General features: G+C 48.4%; 1 protein-coding gene across 12 annotated transcripts in view; it reads right to left on the minus strand.

The window, feature by feature from the left end:
• Dock6 (dedicator of cytokinesis 6) overlaps nucleotides 1-1,807 on the minus strand; it is a 52,539-nt gene extending 50,732 nt beyond the window's left edge. For 3 of the 12 annotated variants that reach the window (XM_011242553.2, XM_011242552.2, XM_017313426.2), the window contains exon 1: nucleotides 1,634-1,797. In XM_011242553.2, coding sequence (XP_011240855.1) covers nucleotides 1,634-1,677 — 44 coding nt within the window. In that variant the 5' untranslated portion in view covers nucleotides 1,678-1,797. Of the gene's footprint in view, nucleotides 1-1,633 lie in introns of all 12 variants that reach the window. The other 9 variants (XR_003947928.1, XR_003947929.1, XR_001778931.2 and 6 more) reach the window with 8 other exon arrangements.
• Nucleotides 1,808-23,623: the final 21,816 nt, after the last annotated feature.

A 23,623-nucleotide genomic window follows, 5' to 3' on the forward strand; every position in this document is an offset into this window, starting at 1 on the left:
TAGTGTACATACATAAAATAAGCAAAACTTTAAAAAGAAAAAAAAGCCAGACTCAGAACTCATATAACAGGGAGCAGAGACAAGAGGATCCCCAGGGCCAGTTCCCTGACCAGTTTATCTGGAGCTCCAGATCCCAGTTGAGTGAGCCTGCCTCAAAAATGAAAATAGAGGGAGGCTGGCAAGATGGCTCAGGAGCAACTTGCTGCTGAGCCTCCTGAGTATAATCCCAGGAAACCAAGTGGAAAGAAAAGGCTCCTTCCTACAAGCATCCTGTCACACACACACACACACACACACACACAACGAGAGTGGTATACACATGTACACACAGTAAGTGAATGCTAGGATAGGGTGAGAACCTTTCTCAAAATAAAGCAAACACAAAAGCAAGGTGCTGTAGATGTGGTTACCATGGAAACTGAGTGTGGCAGGGGGGGCCAGGAGTTCATGGCCGGTCTTGGCTACATAGTGCATCTGAGGTCAGCATGGGCTACGTGACCCCATCCCAGACTAACAAAACACAACAAAGTAAAACCAAGACTCCATTCAGTTGCAGGTTCATCTGGGGTTGTGGGAGAACTCAATAGGTAGGTGAATGTGCAGAAGCATCTATTTATCTACCAGGCTGCTTGGGAAATCTTGGGCTCCCTCACTACATCAAGGCCCAGGATCATTCTGCACATCTTTCCCACCTGAGCTAAAGGCATAAGGACTTAGGAGGCAAGACAACAAACAGAAAACTGCCCAACTGCTCTGCCCCAGATCACAACCCTCCTCTATCCAGAACTCTCTGTGGCTCTCACTTCACTTGGGGTCACAGTCAAAGTCCTTCTGGCCTACAAGGCGTAGGCCCTATAAAATCTATTCCTATTGGTCCCTCTGTGGCCCCAGGGCCTTTGCATTTGCTTCTTTCCTGGATGATGGGCAGATCTCTTCCTTCGCTCCTTTAGGTCTGTGCTTAACTCTACCTGGCCTACCATTGAGACCCTATCCTCCCTTTCCTGTCTTATGCATCCACACCATACCACGGACACATCTATGTTTGTCCCACCAGAGCGAAATCCAAGAATGGGGCAACTTTCTTGTGTCTCCATCAGGGTGGGACCCACAGAGTGGCTTCTCTCACCTAAGGTGGTCAGACAGGTCTCCAGAGGATCGGATACCTGGGATGATTTACCTGGGATGATTTCTAACCTACCCCAGATTTGAGCCTCTCTCACAATCCAGTGTCCATGGAAGGGGATCCCCCAGCATCTGTTGCCTGTCCCTCCCCTGTCTGCCCACCAGCTGGTTCAGTCCCCAGCCCCCTCGGCCCCCTCCCACGCCCAGCCGGTGCTGGGAGAGGCTGGGGCAGGAGACTGAGGGGCTATCCCCAGCTGTCCCCAGCTCCAGACAGCTGGGTCCCGGGACCCTGGGCGGGGGAGGGGTGCGAATTTCCCCAGGCTGGTGAAGGGAAGGACGGCAAGAGGGTCCGAATGCAGCCTAGCACTCTCGGAGCCCGGCCCGCACGGACCCGGGATGCGCTTCCTCCTCCGGGAAGTCCTCGGGGAGCCCGGCACGCCCCCGCTGCCCGCCATCTCCAGCACTCGCCCGTCCCGCCCAGAGTGGCCGTGACCGCGGCCGCTCTCACTACCTGTTGATCTTGTGAGCGAAGGCGCGGCGCTCCGAGGCCGCCATGACGCCCCGCGTCCCGCCGCAGCCTCCCGAGTCTGGGCAGCCGGGCTGGGCGGAGCAGGCGCGCGGGAGAGGCGGGGCCTGTGCTGATGGGGCGGGGCCTGCACTTCGACCCGCCCCAGCCGCGGAACCAAGACGGGAATGACGCGGGGTCTTCTCGGGGCGTGGTGGCGAGGCCGGGCCAACTCTAGGATGGGGAGGAGCCTTCTCTGGAGGGGGCGGGGCTTTCCCTAGATAGGGCGGAGCCTTTTCTGGGATGCCGTGGGGCCAGCATTGAGAGTGGGACAGAAATACTGGGGATGGGGAGGAGACAGCGCTGACAGGAGGATGGAGCAGGCTGTGATCTGGGATGTCGCTGCTCTAGGATAGGGACCGGGACAAGGCTGGAGAGATGAGGATCTTTGTGGGCGTGGCTTATGAGGGACGGTCCTTGATGGGCGGGACGTTGTGAGTGGCTCATCTCTGCGATGGGCTAGGGAGCTGGGGACCAGGCAGAGCAGGGCATGGGGTGGGTGTGGAGCAGGGGCAGGGCATGGAAGGGAGTGTTCCCCTCCCACTGGGGTCAAGATGGGGAAACTGAGTCTTCTGTTGGGCTGGGAAGAAAAAATACGGAACATCAAAACCTGTTAGGTCAGCCGGGCAGTGGTGGCTCATGCCTTTAATCCCAGCACTTAGGAGGCAGAGGCAGGCTAATTTCTGAGTTCGAGGCCAGCCTGGTCTACAGAGTGAGTTCCAAGACAGCCAGGGCTACACAGAGAAACCCTGTCTCGAAAAAACAACACAAAACAAAACAAACAAACAAACAAAAAAGTTAGGTCCTCACTAGTCCCGGAGGCACGCTGCCTAAAAAACAACATCAATGTCACACAATAATTACTAAGGTTTTGTTTATAGTCGCTCAATGGACATAGGTGGGAAGAACTGTTGTTTTCCACTACTGACAAGTGGGTTAACTGAAGCCTAGCAGTGTGGAGGCTTTTACATAGTAGGCCTCAAAAGGTGCTCAAGGGACTTCCTGCCAGTCTCTGGGTTGCAGTAGAGAGGTGGATGAGTCCAGCTAAGCTCAGGGGTGTCACTCTAGGAGGTGTGACTCAGAAAGCCAGTATCGATACCTGAGCGAGCCAGTCCGGAAGTTTCTGATTACCTGAAGTTGTAGGATGTCTTCATTAATTTGTGGCCTTAAATATCTTCCCAACAGCTCCTTTCCCAATAACAGTTTCCTAGAATTTTTTCAGTCCTGGCTCATCTTTGGATATGCCAATTGTCTGCTGCCTCCACACCTTCTCCTGAGTAGCTTCAGCCCTCTGAGCAGTCACGGTCAAAACAGTCTTGGTAGGGTAGGCAGCTGTGCAGCACAGGACATGTCTGCCTCAGAGCTTTTTTGAGTGCTGCTCGTTATCCCACCTATGGATGGATGCTAGCAGGAGCCCCATCTACAGAGGATGAAATTGGAGCCAGAGGGCAGGGTGACTTGCCCCAGTTGCCCAGCAAATCTGTATCAGCTTCTGAAGGCACAGGAAGGAGACCTAGATGGTAGGGGAACCCCCTAGGTATCCATCTGCTCTTGATCTGTGTACACAGCTGTCAGGAGCCCACGCACCTACTCAGCGTGGTCCAGTGGCTTCTGCCTGGGAGATGCAGAATATAACTCCACCCACGACTGTGCTGGGCCACACTCAGTGTTACTCAGGTCCCTGCCTCTTCCTCTGAGGCCAGGTAGGGAACATGGAGCTGGATCCTTCCTGATGCTTCCATTGTGCACTGTCTTGGCGGCATCTGTGTCTCACCTATCCTTCCTTGTGCAGAGCCTCCGTGGCCCACCTCACTTGGGTCATAGTCCATCCCTCCAGGCCTTGCATAAACTGCCCTGTTACCACTCTGTCCTCATAGCCTCCCTCTTGGACTTCAGCCCAACTGTCCTCCTGCTTCCGACCCCTAAATATTCCTTTGAAACACTAGGATGTGGCCTACGCTTATTCCAGGACCTTTCACTGACTGTGGGTTCATCCCCTACCCTCTGCTTGTGAGTGCTAGCTAGCATGCTCTCTTTTACTTGAGAAACCCCAAGACTTGCCCTACTTACATAATGTATCCATGTCAGATTTAAAATGTATCCATATCAGAGTTAAGGTCTGGACTCAATGTATCTGTGTCAGATTAAAAATTGGACACAAAGAGCTTGATGCACACCCCCAAAAGAAAGATGTTGGGTTCCAATCCAGGCCTGGCTGTGTGACCTATAGATCAATTTCTCAACCTCTCGGAGCCTTGATTTTTCTCTTCTGCTCAGTGAGGGCTTCTGGTGAGTCACAGCACAACGCATGAATCTGTGTAGGGGGAGCAGGCCTCCAGAGCCCTGATTCCCTGGAGAAGCTAATAGGAGCCTAACCCCAGCCAGGGGACTTTCAGAGTGGCGCTGGTTTCAGAAAGGGTGGTTTCAAAGATCCCTTCGGGTTAAGATCGTGCCCAGCACCACCCAGGTCCCTGCCAGACCCGATTGTCAAGGCCACACCTCTGCATGGCACTGCCATGTCTGACTCAGCTGGGCGGGGTAGGGGTGCTCCTGCAGCTGCTCAGATTGGAGAGACTTTGGCCTCCACATGATGAGGTGTAGGTAGGGCTGGTACACCTGGGCAGAGGAGACTACCTTGCTTCCTTCTGGGAGACATGATCAGGACTGGATGTAGATGGGGCTGACAGGGAGGTAAGAAGGGGGTGGGTCCGCTGCCTTGTAGGCTAGTTCACTGTCTGTGTGAGAAAAGAGGGGTTGGAGACCTTCTGCTGGGCGTGGCAGGACACACACATCTAACTCCAGCACTTGGTAGGAGGAAGCAGGAGGATCTGGAGTTTAAGGCCAGCCTTGGCTATCTATTGAGGGATTTGAAGCCAGCCTGGGCTACCTGAGGCCCTGTCTTAAACAGAAGGAAAAGTTTTCCCTCCATTCATGCTGCTGTGCAATGCTGCTCCCTTTCCTGGAACACCGCTCCATTCACTGAGACATCAATAATTGGATTCTCCACATCTCTGGGGTGCCTAAGACCTGGGGCACAGCTGCTGCTAAAATGTCTAATTCTGGACTCTGCTCTCATGTACTCCTGACCTGCCAATAGTGTTCATTTGCTCCACGAGCTTGTGATGTGAGCCATTGTGGCATTAAAACATATCCAGGTGAGTCTAGAGAGATGGTTCAGTGTGTAAAGTTCAAGCCTGAGGACCCAAGTTCAGGTCCTACACACACTCATGTGAAAACCCGGCATGGTGAAGCATGTCTGTAACTGAACTGGGAGGGAGGCAGACACAGCAGGATCCCTGGAGCTCACTCTCCAGCCAGCCTGGCTGAATCTGTGAGCACCAGGTAGAGTGAGAGACCCTGTCTCAAAAAAGGAAGGATGGCTCAAGGGATGAAAAACCCTTGCTTGGTAAGACTGACAACCCAAGTTCAGTCCCCCTCCAGCCTCAAAAGAAAAAAAATAGTCTTGCTTTGTTTTTTAATTAAATGGCCAGCATATTGGTGGTACATGTCTTTAATCCCAACACTCAGGAGGCAGAGGCTGGAGGATCTCTGTGAGTTCCAAGCCAGCCTGATCTACAGCTCTAGTTCCAGGACAGTCAGGGCTACACAGAGAAACCCTGTCTTAGAAAATGATTGACAGTAGATAGATAAGTAATAAATAGATAATAGCTACTACCAGGCAGTGGTGGCACATGCCTTTAATCCCAGCACTTGGGAGGCAGAGGCAGGCGGATTTCTGAGTTCAAGGCCAGCCTGGTCTACAGCATGAGTTCCAGGACAGCCAGGGCTACACAGAGAAACCCTGTCTTGAAAAAAAAAACCAAAAAACAAACAAACAAATAAACACAACAAAATAATCGCTACAATAGATAGATAAAATGGAGAGTGATAGAAGAAGCTTTCGATGTGACCTCTGACCTCCACAGATGTGCACATGCACCCTACACAGGTAAACATACACATATAACATGCACATTTTCTTTAAAGATTTATTATATACGGGGGGTTGAGTTTGCATGTATGCATCACTTGTGAGCAAGTGAAGTTAGAAGAGACTGTGGGTACAGGCAGATGAGAATCGCCTGCTGTGGGTGCTGGTCCACAAGTCCGGGTCCCCAGCAAGAGCAGCAAATACGTTGCCCTCTCTCCAACCCCACAGTTTGTGTAACCTGTCTTTTTGTGTTTGGCCTTTTGCAGCTGTCTCTAGACCTTTGCACAAGCCAAGCCTTACTCCTGAAATGCAGTTTCCTCCCTTTTTACTTTTTTTTTTTAAGATTTATTTATTTATTATATGTAAGTACACTGTAGCTGTCTTCAGACACTCCAGAAGAGGGAGTCAGATCTCATTACAGATGGTTGTGAGCCACCATGTGGTTGCTGGGATTTGAACTCCAGACCTTCGGAAGAGCAGTCGGGTGCTCTTACCCACTGAGCCATCTCACCAGCCCCCCTTTTTACTTTTAAACGTGGTCATAAAAAATGAATATGTGCCGGGCGTGATGGCGCATGCCTTTAATCCCAGCACTCGGGAGGCAGAGGCAGGTGGATTTCTGAGTTCGAGGCCAGCCTGGTCTATAAAGTGAGTTCTAGGACAGCCAGGGCTATACAGAGAAACCCTGTCTCGAAAAAACTAAAAAAAAAAAAAAAAAGAAAAGAAAGAAAGAAAGAAAGAAAGAAAGAAAGAAAGAAAGAAAGAGAGAAAGAAAAAAAAGAACATGTACTTCTGAAGTAGAGCACCTGCCTAGAGTACCCCAGTGGAGCCTGGGGGTGTGGCTCAGAGTGTGCACATGGTAAATGTGTGAGACCCTGGGATCCACTCCTAGCACCACAAATATAATGTGTGTGTGTGTGTGTGTGTGTGTGTGTGTGTGTGTGTGTGCCATGAATAGAACTGCTGATACCAGAGAGCCCTGTATCACCCACAGGCAGGCGAGGTGACATGGCAGGGACACTTTTCCAACAAGAGTGAGGAGCAAAGCCCTCCCTGAGTGTGGCAGCCTCACAGGACTGCTCATGTACACTCCAGCCAGCAGCCCATTTTGGTAAACTGATGACTCACTGAGTGAATGAATGACTGAGCACATGAAAATGATAAATTAAGCCACATCATGTTGGTGGCACATGCCTTTAATCTCAGCACTTGGGAGGCAGAAGCAGGCAATCTCTGTGAGTTCGAGGCCAGACTGGTCTACAGACTGAGTTCCAGGACAGTCAGAGCCACACAGAGAAACCCTATCTCAAAAAAAAAACAACAAAAGAAAAAGAGACTGATAAATTAATGTGTGGCTGAGTGAATGAATGAATGAGCAAATGAGTGAATGAACTTTTTCCTAGATGACAGAATGAGTTAGTGAGTAGATGAGTGTGTGAGTGAATGAGTGACTGAATGAGTGAATGAATAAATGAATGATCTTCTAGTGTGATAACAATCTCAAGTGCAAAGATTTCGGATTCCATTTCCAGGTTGGCCAAAGGTGGCTTGGGTCCTATTGGGCCACAATATCTTCTGTGGTAATCTGGGTGCCGGGAGGAGGCAGGCTTCAGTCCACAGAGCCACCACAGGGCCAGTAAGGTATGCCACCCCAACATAAGCCACCAGGGCCTCACAAGATTGTTTTCTTTGCTCTTTCCGGAGCTAGGAAAGGAAGCCAAAGCCAGGCAGTGTGTCCAGGCCTGCCTTCGGGACTTGAAGTCACAAAGAGAGGCCACAGGGGCAGGTCCCAGGCTTCCTGTTTTCTTTGGATATATGACCGAGTCACCGGATGCTTGGCTGTCTCTGGCGCTGCAGTACCCTGGAATTCCATGCTCACAATTTTTTTTTTCATGGATGTTCTAAGCAAGTACTCTGGAACTGAGCTACAGTCCCAAGTGCTGTTTTATCTATATCTATATATCTATCACATGAATGATATATATTACATATTTATGTATGGTATATATTATATAATGCATTATATATTATATATTTATGCATATGAATACATACTGATACATATTTATAGCACATAGTCACACATATAAGTGTATTTATCCTGGTATGCTGGTGTTAAGTAGAGGCAGGAGGATCAGAGTTTACATTTTTTGAAGCCCTGTCTCAAAAAAAAAAAATCAAACAAGAGTCCATGAGATAACTCCACAGGTAAAGCCGATTATGTGTAAGACTGGTAACCGGGCAGTGGTGGTGCACACCTCTAACCTCTAATCCCAGCACTTGGGAGGCAGAGGCAGGCATATTTCTGAGTTCGAGGCCAGCCTGGTCTACAGAGTGAGTTCCAGGACAGCCAGGGCTACAACAGAGAAACCCTGTCTCAAAAAACCAAAAAACAAACAAACAAACAAACAAACACCCAAAGGTGTAAAGGGACAGCCAGCAACCACCTGTGAGCAGCCTCCACACATGAGCCATGTCAAGTGCACGAACACACACTTCCACACATATCAACGTCACACATCGCACATATCAACACCACACACACATCACAGGCAGATCATGATTATTTTATCCTATTTTATTTTATGTGTGTTTTACATGCATGCATGTATGTATGTGCACCACGTGCATTGGATCCCCTGGAACTGGAGTTACAGGTGGTTGTGATATGCCTTGAGGGTGCTGGGAACCAAAGTGGGTCCTCTGGAAGAGCATCCAGTCCTCTTAACTGCTGAGCCAGCTCTCCAGCCCTGATAATGACAATTTTTTTAAAAGTGTGACTTTCCTTCCTCCTACCTCTTTATGTTAAGAAGTTTTTGTCAACTTGACAAAAGCCAGGGTTATCTAGGAAGCAGGAACATCAAATGAAAAAACCCCTTCATTAGATAGGCCTGTAGACAAGTCTGTGGGGCATTTTTTTTCTTGATTATTGATGTGAGAGGGTCCAGCCCACCATGGATGGTAACACCCTGGCCTGGTGATTCTGGCCGTATAAGAAAGCATGCTAAGCAAGCTATGAGATTTTGGCTAGTATCTAAGTCACTGTGCTACTGTGTTGAAGAGACACTATGACCAAGGCAACTCTTATAAAGGAAAACAATTAGTTGAGACTGGCTTACAGTTCAGAGGTGTAATCCATTGTCATGGCAGGAAGCACGGTGGCGTGCAGGGAGACATTGTGGGAAGAGGTAGTGGAGAGTTCTGCTTTTGGTTTCACAGCAGCAGGAAGAGGCAGTGAGCCATTAGGTCTGGCTTGAGTTTATGGAGCCTCAAAGCCTACTGCCCAGTGACTCACCTCTTCCAACAAGGCCACACCTCCTTATGGTGCCACTCCCTATGGGCCTATGGAGGCCATTTTTATTCAAACCACCTTATTCCACTGCTTGGCCCCATAGGCTGGTCTCATCACAATGCAAAAGTGCATTAAATCCAACTCCAGAAGTCCTCATACTCCATCACAGCCTCTACCGGGTTTAAAAGTCCAAAGTTCAAAGTCTCTTCTGAGATTCATGCAATCTCTTAACTGTAAAATATAAATATAAACAATAAAATCAAAATGAAAAGCAGACCCCCATACATCCAACACACACTGGCACAGGGTTTACTCTTCTAACTGGGAGAGAAGGGAGCCTAGTGAAGAAACACTGGAGCAAGGAAAGACTGAAAACCAGAGGGGCAAACTCCAAACTCTACATCTCCACGTCTGATGTCAAAGCGCTCTTCAGATCTCCAGCTCCTGTCAGCTTTGCTGACTGCAGCACACTCGGCTCTGTTGGCAGCTTTCTCAACAGGTATCCCACAGCTCTGGCATCTCCAAAACCTTGGGGCCTCCGAGGCAATCCAGGCGTCAGGTTTACAGCTTCACGCAATGGCCTCTTCTGGCCTCCGAGCAGGGACACCCCACCCCCACCCCGCCACACACCTGCCCTCAGTGGCTTTTCTCAGTCACAGAGGGAGATTCTATAACCTCTTTCTCCTGTCCTTACCTCTTAAACTCTAAGGCCAGAACCATGTGGCTGAAGCTGCCAAATCCTGCTGCTTTCTGGGACTGGAACATGCCCTTGTTCAAGTACTTCTTTTTTTTTTTTTTTTTTTTTTTTTTTTTCTGGTTTTTCGTGACAGGGTTTCTCTGTATAGCTCTGGCTGTCCTGGAACTCACTTTGTAGACCAGGCTGGCCTTGAACTCAGAAATCTACCTGCCTCTGCCTCCTGAATGCTGGAATTAAAGGCATGTGCCACCACGCCCGGCTCAAGTACATTTTCACCAGCTTTTTGACTTCCATGCTTTTCTTCATTGCTTAAGCTTGGGTATCCTAGAGTTCACTGTGGTGACCTAGCTGACCTTGAACTCTGCCAGCCTCTACCTTCTGAGTTTTGGGATTAAAGATTTGCACTACCATGCCTAGTCCTTTTCTTTCATTCTGTTTTGCTTTTCTTTAATTATTTTCACAGGTTGGAAGCTTAGCTGGGTGGAACTTTGCTCTGAGGTCACTGCGCCCTTTTCTCCATGTAGCATCTGAATTTTCTTTAATCAGTTACACTTCCAGGTGCTCTTTTCTCCCCAAGCTGTATATTTTGTATTTTTCCTTGCTCAGTTTCTCCTTTTCATTATATATTTGCATAAGACTGGCCACTAACAGCTGCACAGCACAGTTGATGCTTTCAGATGATGTTTGGAAATAGCCTTTGCCAAAGCTGTTAATCCATAACTCCTGAACCTAGCCTCACTGTCTTAGGGTTTCATTGCCGTGAAGAGACACCATGACCATGACAACTATTATAAAAGACAACATTTAATCAGGCTGGCTTACAGGTTCAGAAGCTTAGTCCATTATCATCATGGCAGGAAGCATGGCAGCATCCAGGCAGACATGGTGCTGGAGAAGGAGCTGAGAGTTCTGCATCTTAATCTGAAGGCAGTCAGGAGAACACTGACTTCTACACTAGGCAGAGCTTGGGCATAAGAGACCTCAAAGCCCACCCCCACAGTGACATACTTCCTCCAACAAGGCCACATCTACTCCAAAAGACCACACCTCATAATAGTGCCACTCCCTATGGGCCAAGCATTCAAACACATGAGTCTATAGGGGCCATTCCTATTCAAACCACCACATTCAGGCATATGTTCTTTAGACAAGGGCAGGAACAGTCACATTTTTCACCAAATTATTAAAAGATAGGGCTTGGGCTGGTGAGATGGCTCAGTGGGTAAGAGCACCCGGCTGCTCTTCTGAAGGTCCAGAGTTCAAATCCCAGCAACCACATGGTGGCTCACAACCATCTGTATTGAGATCTGACGCCCTTTTCTGGTGTGTCTGAAGACAGCTACAGTGTACTTACATATAATAAATAAATAAATCTTAAAAAAGAAAAAGAAAAGATAGGGCTTATAGTCCACTTAGTAATCTCCTCTCAAACCTTTTGAGCCAAGCCCCCACAGTTCAAATCACCCTCTCCATAACTGTCTTCCACACTCTTCCCAGTATGGTCCATTAAGCTCTGATTAAAGAATTCAACTGCTTTCTTAATCCAAAGTCTGAAAATCCACTTTCTGCAAAGGAGAAGCCATGTAGTCAGGCCTATTACAGCAATACCCCACTCCTGGTACCAATTCCTGTTTTAGGATTTTACTGCTGTGAAGAGACACCATGACTGTGGCAACTCTTATAAAGTAGAACACTTAATTAGGGTTGGCATATAGTTTCAAATGTTTAGTCCATTATCATCATGGTGTTGCAGAGGTGACTGAGAGTTCTACATCTGGATCTACAGGCAGCAGGAAGAGACAATGAACCACTAGGCCCGGTTTGAGCTTCTGAAACCTTAGGCCACACCTCCTAATAGTGCTGCTAGCTAGAGGCCTATGGGGGCCATTTTTATTCAAGCCACACAGAGCCTTTCTAATTCAAATAAACACAGCCAGTAAGGAACACTCCCCATGGCCTCTGTTTCAGTTCCTACCCCTAGGCTCCTGCTGTCAATTCCTATCCTGACTTTCTCCATGAAGGACTTTTCCCTGAGAGTTGTATTATGAAATAAACTCTCTTTTTTTTTTTTGCCTCCAAATTTCTTTTGGCCATGGTCTTTACCATTGCAATAGAAAGCAAATTAGGACACACCATTTTTATAAAAATGCTTGCACAGTGAACAAAATCCTAAGAATGTTCCATTTGACCCTCTGGCTTTCTCACTATTTTCTCTGAAGACCCCTCTGACTCTCCATGCCCCATGCAAATGTTTGCAGACCACTAATGTCAAACCTGATAGCTTTCTTTTTATATGTATTTAATTATTTGTATGTGTGTCTAAGGGACATACACGTACATATGTACCATTGTGTATGTGGAGGTCAGAGAACTGCTTGTGGGAGCAGAGTCTCTCCTTCCATCATATGGGTCCTGGGTATTGAACTCAGGTCTCCAGACTTGGCAGTAAGCACCTTCATCCCCTAAGCCCTCTTGCTGGCCTAGCCCGCCTGCTTTCTTGGACCCTAGGTCACATGGTATGACTTTCCAGTTTCCACTTGCTCTCCTCCTTTCCCAGTGGCTGCTGGGATTTCAGTGTGTCCAACAAATTGCTTTTCTCTTGAACTCTAATTAAAAATTGTCCTCCAGCTAACTACTGCCCTGCATCCTGCCAGAAAACCCACTGCCCATGAATGTAACCACAGTGGAAATAGCAGCTTTATTCATTATTGCCAATGACTTGAAATGGCCAATTGTGTATCCAGGAGTGAATGTTGAGCCAGGGTCTGTCCGTACCATGGAATATTCTTCAGGAAGACAAAAAGAGCTACTTATTGCTACAGGCGACAGCCAGTCAATCTTAAAGACATTATGGCCACTTTAGGAGGCTAGATGCAAAAGGCCACATTAGGGGCCAGCAAAATGGTTCACTGGGTAAAAGGCACTTGCTGCCAAGCCTGGTGACCTGAGTTTGATTCCTGGGATTCAAATGGTGAGAGGAGAGACCTGACTCTTGCAAGTTCTTCTCTGATCCCCACATCTGTACTCTGCTCACCACACACACACACCATGGCAGGTGTGCCTGTCCACACACAAATAAAACAAATAACGTATTAAAACTGAAATAAAGATTGTTATGAGGCTTGAGTGGGGAGGTTATTTGACCAGTGTGCTCCTGGAAACTGTGGGGAGACAGGCTTGCCAAGGGTAGCTGTCCACGTTGTGCCTGTAATGCGCCTTCCTGTTTGCTGAGTGGTTCTAGGTGCTACGAGCTCTGTGGAATGCCTTAGGATCCACAGAACCTCAGCTCTGAGGAAGGTGCCACCAAGAGTCCATACTGCAGGAGGGGAAACTGAGGAAGGGGCTGCAAAGCCACTCCCCTTCTACTGCAGAGCTAAGTTGCTGACCTTAGAGGAAACCTCAGCCCAAGTCAGTCCCAGAAGACTGAGGCAGAAGGACCAAGAATTCAAGGTCAGCCTGGGCTCCGTAGTGAATTCCAGACCAGCCTGGGTCATACATGTCTCAAAAACAAACAAACAAAAAAACCCCAAAAGTCACCAGACCTGACGTCCTGAGTTCAATCCCTGGGACCCCCATTGTCCCAGGAAAGGGAGAACCAGCTTCTACAACACAGAAATAAAATGTTAAAACTGAAAATGGAAATGACATTTTACCTGCACAAAACCCTCAGAGGTGCCTCTCCTCCTTATTGCCTGTAACATTCAATATAAAACTGTTCCCACATGGTCACGCTGAACTATAAACTTCCCAAGATTCTTGAATTCTCAGAAAGGATGTATGAGGCCTATAATATTACTATGCCAGTTCATTATTTAAATGTACATTTCAACCTGGTATAGTGGCACACTCCTTTAAACCCAGCACTCTGGAGGCAAAGGCAAAGGATCTATGGGTTCAAGGCTAGCCTGGTCTACAGAATGAGTTCCAGGATAGCCAGGGCTATATGGAGAAACCCTATCTCAAAAAACAAAAACAGAAAGTATATTTAAACAGTTTTAAGTCATGTATGCTGTGTGTGTGCAACTGTGTCCAGCACCACGTGGTGGTCAGAGGGCAGTCTCTGGGACACAGTTCTCATTTTTCTACCGTGTGAGTCCTGTGATTTAAACTTAGATTGTCAGGCTTGGCAGCAAACTTCCTGACCCATTGAGCCATCTTTCCGGCCCCTGTTACAATGTTTCTTTAGTGCTGAACTCGCAGCTCTGGACTGAGTACATTTTAGAGAGAAACTGTATCACAGAGCCACACTCAGCCCCTGCTGGCTTTGATTGCTTGTTTAATTTGTGTGCAAATGTGCAAGTGACTGTTTATATGTGGAAGCCAGAGATAGACCCTTCCTTAGCCACCTCCTACTTTTTTTTTTCATTTGTTTAGAGATTCATTTATTTTTGAGACAGGGTTTCTAACCCAGGCTGGCCTCAAACTTCCTCCATAGCAGAGGAACCTGGAACTCCTGATCCTCTTGCCTCCACCTCTTGGGTTCTGGGATGGGACATCATGGCGACCATGTGCTAACCAGTGCTCTTCCACCAAGCCATGCACCAAGACCTACCCTCTCACATGCCAATTTTGTCTCTCTGGTCCTGGAGCTCCACAAATCAGCTCGACTGGCTGCCCTCCAGCTCCAGTGATTCCCTGTCTGTCTCCTCATCTTTGAGATTACAGGCCTGTGCCCTTGCACCCTACTTTTGAGATGGCTCTGAGGCTCTGAACTCAGGTTTTCCTGCACTTCCAGTAGGCTCTCAGCCAATGGGCCTATCACTCCAGCTGCTCAGCCCTGGCTTCCTTTTAGAAGGATCTTTCTATGCAGCCAGACTGGCTGGGATCACAGAGGCACGGCACACCTGGCCTCCTCTATTTGTATAAGAGATTTGGGCAGCCTAGACTGTTGGTGTCTTTGGATGTCTAGAATGAATGCTCTGTGGATATTTAAGGATTGTGTGTGGGTGTGTGAGTGTGTGTGTAAGTGTAAATGTATATATTAGACTTCCTTCCTTCTTTCCTTCCTTCCTTCCTTCCTTCCTTCCTTCCTTCCTTTCTTCCTCTCTTTCTTTCTTTTGAATCAAGATTTCTCTGGGTATTCTGACTGTCCTGGAACTTACTATATAGACCAGTCTGGCCTCAGACTCAGAGATCCACTTATCTCTGCCTCCCAAGTGCTGGGACTAAAGGTGCACACCACTGTGCCTGGCTGATTGATTGCGTTTAACTGTGTGTTTGTGTATACATCTCCCTGTGTGTGCGCACATGCATGCAGGCACCTGTCTGTAGACACCAGAGGTTAGTATTGCTTGTCTTCTTCTGCATGTGAGTGTGTGAGTGTGTGTGCCTATGTGAGTGTATGTAAGAGTGTATGTGTGTATGAGTGTGAGTGTGTGTATGAGTGTGACTATGTGTCTGTTTCTCTGTGTGTATGAGTGTATGTGAGTGTGTATGACTGTGTGTGTGAGTATGAGTGTGTGTGAGTGTGTCTCTGTGTGTATCAGAGTGTATGTGAGTGTGACTATGTATGTGTATGAGTGTGTGTGTATGTGTGTGTGTGTCCTGCTTTGCTTCTTTGTGTTTATGTTACAGGTGCAGGCTGCTTCCCCTGGCTTTTGTTTTTTGTTGATGTGGATTGCTGGGGATCAAGGCCAGGTTCTCCTGTTTGCCAGACAAGCAAACTGAGTCATCTCCCTGGCACTGTACTGTGGATTCAGGTCGCTGAATCCTAGGAGGGGAACTCAGGTATCTCAAACGCAAGGCCAGCCCTCTCCAGCCAGACTATGCATGCCCCTGGCTCCTCACTAGGGCCAGAGGCAAGCAAGGGGGGCTCTACCACTCAGCCTTGCCCAGATAGCCTGCAGTCTGATGGTGTCTTACCTCGCACCCTATAGGCATACACAGCCCCTGCGATCTGTCTCCTGTCCTCCTGACTCCAGTGTTTAGTGGTTTGATGTGAGTCTAGTTTTGCAAATTCCCGTTTGTTGGTTGGTTGGTTGGTTGTTTTTGAGGCAGGGTTTTTCTGCCCTCCAGGCTTGCTTCAGATCCTTGCAGATCTGCAGCACTGGGTAGCAGGCATTTATGACCATCCCAGCCACGAGCTCCCTTTTACACTAGCAACTTTGGCAGAGGCAGCCTCCAGGAAGAGGGGAGAATTCGAAGCCACAGCAGCACCTGGCTGGTTACTAACCATTCTGAGAAATTCTTCCACTGACCTTCCCACTTCTCTTCAAAGGAGCAAGGAAAGTTCCTCTGCTGTGCGGATTGTTTTCTTTGACCCCTCAGAGGATTTGGCTAAGTTTCAGGTCAGAACTGGTTTGTTTCCCCAGATGATCTCTTACTTGCTTGCTCCAGGATGTGATCCAATTCCCATGATCCTCCCTGCCAGGCTCAGCAGGTGCTCCCAGCTGAGAGGGAGGCCAGGAAACCTTCCTAGGAATGCAGAGGCCAAAGCCCAGTCCTGCTGCCTAAGCATTTAGAGGCCAGAGGGTAAAAAGTTCAAGACCAACTTGGAATCAGAGCAAGGCTTTTCTCAGCAAAACTAACAACAATCAAGCAGCTGGAGTGGGAGCTCAGTGGGCAGAGCCCTGCCTGCCGGGCATGATGGATAGAGGGAGAGAGACCTTTCAAAGATGCTTTTAGCCTTAGGCAGGTGTCTAGTCCTTCCTGCCTCAGTTATCTTATCTGTGAAGAAGGGATAAAGCTAGCACCAAGTTCATTGACACACTGACAAGAATGTCATAATGAATCCCATTATCGTGTATAATTAATATTTACTAGTAGAAACATTTAAAGATGGAGTGACTCATATAAAGTTCTTAGGATAGTGGCTGGCTGGGGACTGTGCTAGTTAGTCATCTCGCTATCACTGCAGCAGAACACCTGACATAATCAACTTAAAAAGTAGAAAGGTGCCAGGCCAGATGGCACACACCTTTAGTTCCAGCACTCGGCAGGCAGAGGCAGGTGGATCTCTGTGGGTTCAAGACCAACCTGGTCTACAGGATAGCCAGGGCTATGTAGAGACCCTGTCTAAAAATACCAAATAAAATAAAGTGAATCAAAATCAGAAGAACAGCCGGGCGTGGTGGTGCACGCCTTTAATCCCAGAATTTGGGAGGCAGAGGCAAGTGGATCTTTGTAAGTTTGAGGACAGCCTGATCTACAGAGTGACTTCCAGGATAGCCAAGGCTACACAGAGAAACTCTGGCTCAAAAAACAAAAACAACCCCCCCCCCCCAGTTCCTGCCCCTCCTCTGTGTCTGTGTGGTGTGTGCACACTTGCCTGTGAATGGCCTGTGCACAGATGTGTGTGCTCCCAGCAGAGCAGGATTAGGACAGAGAACTTCAGGGCCCCTGCTCCGCCTCACTCTCTCTGCCTTGCTGCCTTGAGGCAGTCTCTCAGTGACCCTGAGCCTGGTGCGCAGTCAGCAGTCTTCCTGTCCACCCTCCCTCAAGGCCACCTGGATGCTGGGGACTCCACTCAGCTTCTGGTGTTTATGAAGCCCTAACCCACTGGGCCACCTCCCCAGCCCCTTCGTCTCCTCCTTAACCCATGGTGGTCCATGTAGCCCAGTGTAGCCTCAAACTCTCTAGATAGCTAGGGATGACACTCAGAGGAGCCTCCTCTGAGTTACCAAGTCCTGGGGTCACATTTGAGTTTTGAAACTGTTTCCAGTTCATGTTGGCCATTCCATTCCAGTGGATTCCACCATTGTTTCCTGGTTCTTCAAGGGAAAGTGGAGTTTTATTTTAGTTTAGTTCTTGTGGGGCTAGAAATTTAACCCAGGGTCTCATGTGTGCTAGACAAATGCTCTCAACCTGAGCTCCATCCCTGTTAGAAGATATGACTGTGATGTTGCTCAGCGGATGGATGCTTGCCCAGTGTGTACCAGACCCTGCAAGTAGGTATGACCTCTCATGTCAGACATCCTGGTACTCGCGGAGATGGAGGCAGGAGGGTCAAGAGTTTAAAGTTTGTTGAACTTGCTGGTGGTGGCTAACACCTTTCATCTCAGTGGGAGGCAGAGGCCAGTGAGTCTTCAGGTTCAAGGCCAGCCTGGTCTACAGAGTGAGTTCCAGGACAGCCGATACTAAACAGAGAAACTCTGGAGGAAAAAAAAAAGGTCAGGGCTAGAGAGATGGCTTAGTGAAAAAGAGCATAGGTATAGTAACAAGGGGTCTAATTCCCCCATCTGACCTCCAAGGCACCAGGCACACATACAGTGCATAAACATACTATGGTGGTTTGCATATGCTTGGCCCAGAGAGTGGCACTATTAGTGTGGCCTTGTTGGAGGGAGTATGTCACTTTGGGAGTAGGCTTGGAGTCCCTCCTCCTAGCTGCCCATGAGACAGTCTGCTTCTGGTTTCCTTCAGATGAAGATGTAGAACTCTCAGCTCCTCCTGCACCATGCCTGCCTGGATGCTGCCATGCTCCTGCCTTGATGATAATGGACTGAACCTCTGAATCTGTAAGCTAGTCCCTTTATAAAAGTTGCCTTGGTCATGGTGTCTCTTTATAACAGTGGAAACCCTGACTAACACACACACATACAGACAGACAAAACACTTGTACACAAGAAATAAATCAATCGTTTTTTGAAAAGCCATTGGGGGAACCTATTGTCAGATCTGTACATGCGTAAGACCCCCAAAGCTGGGCTTTCACTCAAGTCCCTGGATGAGCTGGCCAGCACCCCAATGACTCAGGAGAAAAACCACACCTGATGCAAACTGCAAGAGGTTTTATTATCAGCTAGCTGAGGACGAACTCTTTCAGCAGGGGAGTTCAACCCCGAGCGATGACAGTAGGGAGCTTTTTTTTTTTTTGGTTTTTCGAGACAGGGTTTCTCTGTGTGTAGCCCTGGCTGTCCTGGCACTCACTTTGTAGACCAGGCTGGCCTGGAACTCAGAAATTCGCCTGCCTCCTGAGTGCTGGGATTAAATGCGTGTGCCACCACACCCGGCCAGTAGGGGGCTTTTAACAGCTAGCTGAGGAATTGGGAGGAGTTGGGAGGAGGGTTGGGAGGAGTTGGGAGGAGTTGGAAGGAGTTGGGAGGACCGGGGAGGACCTGGGAGGACCTGGGAGGAGTTGGGTGGAGTTCTCTTCTGGGTGTCCTTGGTGAAATTTATAAGGCAGAAGGAGTGGGGAGTGAGTTCTTTCTGAATTTTTATCTCTGTGTCCTCGGCACAGGAAGCCAGGCAAGTGCCTGGCTGGGTCTTTTACAATTATTGCATCTCTGGTTGTAAAGTACAGAAGCAAAAAGGCTTGTTGCTGGCTATATTTTTAGAGATCAGGGAAAACAAGCTTGGGGAACGTCCAGGGGCTTTACCTTCTAGGGAGAAATGCTCTAAGTCGGGGTCTCACACATGCAGCTGTAGGTCTCAGGCCTCATCCTCTTCCCAGCGGATGGAGACCACTAGAAAAATGCCACAACCAATCGTCATGCAGAGTTGAGGAGCCCAGTCTCGATGGGTACATTTACAAACACCCTTGTATTAGTGGGGCAGGGGTGGTACCCATACAAAACAAACAAACAAAGCAAAACAGACAGACAAATGCACCCTTGTATGTAAGGCTCAGGGAACACTTGAGGAGACATAAAGATTATAAGAGCCAGAGGATTGGGAGGCTGCTGTGTGATTGTGTCTTCTAGAGATATCAGAAGCTGCACCCATAACAAATCACCAGCAAGGCTACCTAAATGTGAACTGAGCAGGGACAATACCAATAGACATCTCAGCGTGGACGGAGATAAACCCACAAGGGCCATGTGTCAGCCCTACACAAAAAACACCAGGCAATTAAGGAACTCTGAGATGGGGAGGGATAGTCTTCCCTAGAGAGGAGCACACCATTTGGTTATCCAAAACCAGCGATCAGCCCCGAAAACATACACACAAGTAACAACATACAGACGGAGCAGGTTGTATATACATATGCATATATGCACATAATAACAATTAATAAAAAGAGAGGCCATGAATTTGAAAGAGAGCAAGGAAGAGTACATGGGAGGATTTAGAGGGAGAAAAGGAAGAAAGAAATATAATTATATTATAATCTCAAAAAAAAAAAAAAGAACAAATAAAGAGTCAAGGGTCGTCCTTGACCAGCAGGAACCCGGTCTGCGGGAGACTGTTTTTCGAGACAGGGTTTCTCTGTGTAGCCCTGGCTGTCCTGGAACTCACTTTGTAGACCAGGCTGGCCTTGAACTCAGAAATCTGCCTGCCTCTGCCTCCCGAGTGCTGGGATTAAAGGCGTGCGCCACCACGCCCGGCGAGACAGGTTGTTTTAATAAGCCAGAGTTTCAAAGTCATCTTCTGGCTACATGGAGTCCAAGGACAGCTGGGTCTACAAGAGATCTAGTCTTGAGAAGAGGAGAGGGGAGGGGTAAGGAGGAGGAAGAAGAGGAGAGGAGAGAAGAACGGAAGAGAGGACTTGGTGGGTAGGTAAGTGGGGACACAAAACAGTGCTTGAATATACTGTTGACCTACTCATCTTGCATGAGGGGTGCGTGGAGACCTTACCCAGAAGCGCGCTTCTGTACGTGGGGGGCGGAGAAGCGTCAATTGTTTTCTGTGGGAATAGTGTCCCCTAGCGGCCACTAGGGGACAGCTCCAGAATTCCGCCCTTGCAGCTGCTCCATCAGGCCAGTGTGATTTTGCAGGTCAAGTGTGATTTTAAATTCAAAATCCTGCGGACTTAAGAGCGATGCTGAATTCACATGCTCGGAATTCTTTGTGGAAGAGAGAAAAATATCCCTCCACCTGCCGCGCGGGGGAGGCAGGACTCTGCAAAATTTCAGAGGTGGCAGAAAAGATGAAGCCAGCTGTCGGGGTACATCGCCAGTACACCACTTGGGAGGCACAGGCAGGTGGATCTTTGTGAGTCGGGGCCAGCCTGGTCTACATAACCAGTTCCAGGCCATTTGGGATTCGTTTTTCAAACTAAAGTTTTCATTAAATTAACAAAATTAACAAAAATGTGCGACCCTCAAAACCCCATTCTCATTCATTCTGCTCTGGTTTCATGAGCATCTAGTGGGCAGTGTGGCAGGACCATCCAGCCATGTCAGTCAATCCAGTGCTAAGTACTTTGCCTCGTGGCCCTGGTGGCATGTAGGAGACTTATCTCCTCCTGTGTTCCATGTTCTGTTTGGAGAAGGAGCCGAGCAGGGATTTGGGGTGGGGTGGGGACCACCCGTGTTTCTGCTACTGTCGAACTCTCCCAGCTTCCAACTATCTTGTTTTGCTTTTTAAAATTTTTATTTTTATGTCTGTGCATGTGTGTCTGTGTGAATTGTCTGCCATGTGAATGTAGAGCTCACTGGGGACAGAAGAAGGCATCAAATCCAAGAGATGGAGTTTCAGACAGTTGTCAGCCGACTGGAACAGAAGCTGGGATCTGACCCCCGCCCTTTGGAAGGACCATGTGTATTGTTAAACGCTGAACCATCTCTACAACATTTGTGGTGTGTGTGTGTGTGTGTGCAAAGGTTCCATATATAGCCTTGGCCTGCCTCATCTTCACAGAGATCCACCTGCCTCTGCCTTCCAAATGCTGGCATTAAAGGTATGTGCTGCCATGCCCAGTCAGCTTCCTATTGCGATGTGATAAAGGTTTAGGGCTGAGCCAAGGAGGTGACAAGATACTTAGGAAACTGAGCAGGTCAATTTGAGTGTCCCCTGCTGAGATTGCTGACATGTGGGGACTCAGCAGCCCAGAGTTTTAGGGAAGATGCCAACTTAACCCCCCAGATCTGCCATCATGGCTGAAATACACATGCTGTATTCTTTCTTCAACTGTTGTCTTTATTCAATGGTTTCTCTGTCATAAGTATGTCACAATCCAGGCCCTGGAGACTTGGCAGCCTTCCCTTCACAGACCTCTCCCTACAAGACAGAAATAAGTTGATCTAAATTGCCTTCCGGATCTGTGCTCCCAGAGGGGGGCGGGAGGGGGCAGGGGAGATGTAGGGCAGGCGATGAGGAGTGAGACATGTCAGAAATAAGTGTGTAGGCACCGAGGGACCAGAACTGGGGAGATCAGCACAGACATACACAGTTTCAGGAGCCCAGATCAGGCATGGCTTTCTATCAAATCCCATGAAAACGAGTTTGGAGGCTGGGGATGTGGCTAGGTGGGAGCCTGCCAGGAACATACCTTTAGTCTCAGCACTTGGGAGGCAGAGGCAGGTGGATCTCTGGGAGTTCGAGGCCAACCTGGTCTACAGAGTGAGTTCCACGCCAGCCACAGGACTGCATAGTGAGAGCTTATCTCTAATATAAGATGAAAACAAGCAAACAAAACACAAGAGCATACTGTGTTACCCTGGTAGTGAGAAAAGGGTCCTTCAGAAAATTTAAAAGATCAAAAACTTGAGCTTTGGTGCAGCTTGGTCAGGTGCTTAGCATATGTGAAGATTGGGTTCATCCTCAGCACAGAAAATAGAACACAAGAAAGACCACCCAGGCCTGCAATGCTGAGCAGTTGGGAGCACACACTGCTCTTGCAGAGGATCTGAGTTAGTCCCTAGGACCCACTTGGCAGCTCACACTGCCTGTAGCTCCAGCCCCAGAGCATGAGAAACAAAATGTGCCTTCCTCTTCCTCCTCCCCCTCCCCCTCCTCTTCTTCTTTTTCTCCTTTTTCTTCTTCATTTTAATTTTTTTGTTGATGCTTTTGGGCTTTTTTGAGACATGGAAACCTTGCTGCTCTCTGTCAGCCATCTCCCCTTCCAAGAACGTGAGGCTGAGCCCTGGACACTGGTGAGGCACAGGAGACCTTTCTTTGTATTTGGAATTGTAAAAACCCGGTGGCAACCTAAGCTGTGCACCCTGCTACAAAAGTCAAAGTTTTGTCTTGTCTTATCTCTCTCTCTCTTTCTTTTCTTCTGTTCATAGCCCTGGCTGTCCTAGAACTCTCTCTGTAGACCAGGCTGGCCTTGACCTCAGAGATCCACCTGCCTCTGCCTCCACAGTGCTGGAATCAGAGATAAATGACACACCAGCTATGTGATTTTTCTTGAGGATCCAGGCTAATTTCTTTTCCTTTTCCTTTTTTCTTTTTCCTTCTTTCCTTTCTTCTTCTTCTTTTTAACCAGGTCTCACTAGATAGCCTTGACTAGCCTGGGACTTGCAAGTTGGGAAGACAGCGTTAGATCCCCTTGTAAGAACTGGACCGGGTGAGGCAGGCACTGCTGGTGCATGGCTTCCATCCCAACACTCTGGAGGCAGAAGCAGGTGGGTCTTTGTGAGTTCAACTCCAGCCTGGTCTTACATGGCAAGACCCAGGATAGCCAGGGCTTCAAAGAGAGACCGTGTCTCAAAACAAAAACAAAGGAAACCCCATGGCCGGGTAGGTCCCAGACTGGGAGGTCCCAGGCAAGGGGAGGATGTGTACAGCTGTTGTTTTGTTGATTGGACTTGCTCTCAAACTGCTTCCTAAAAATTATGCTCCTATAGGTAGGTTAATACGTTTCTATCTGTAGGTTAGTATGTTTCCATCTGTAGGTTAATATGTTTCTGGCTGTAGGTTAGTATGTTTCCGTCTATAGGTTAATACTCTCTGCTTTGTTTTGCAAGCCTTCTGTTTGCAGGAAGCAAAGGGTAACACAGGGACTAGGGATGGCCAAGTGCTGAGAATAAGTGCCTACTGAGTGCTCAGTCCTAAACAGACAGCTGTCACTTGCCTCCTACCTCAGAGAAATCACAGGGTGGAAAGAATAGAAGAAGTGGGGATGGGGAGGAAGCCCTGAGAGCTGTCTTCTGGACAGGAAATGGCTGCTGCTCCCATGAGCTCAGGGCACGGGGTTTTTACCTGCACAAAATAGGGTTGTTGACACTCCTCCTTAGATGAGAGAGGGTTAAGAAGGCCCCACCCTGCCTGAGGAGCTATAGGCAGGTAAAGGTTGCTGCTGGTGGGTGTCCTGGCCTCAATGGTATGGCCATTGGTCCATGGCTTTTCTACACTAATTAAGCATAAGAGGCAACAAAAACTCCACAGAGGTAGGGAAGCTGACTTGTTGAG

This window comes from Mus musculus, chromosome 9 (genome assembly GCF_000001635.26).
Source record: "Mus musculus strain C57BL/6J chromosome 9, GRCm38.p6 C57BL/6J".
Classification (NCBI taxonomy): domain Eukaryota; kingdom Metazoa; phylum Chordata; class Mammalia; order Rodentia; family Muridae; genus Mus; species Mus musculus.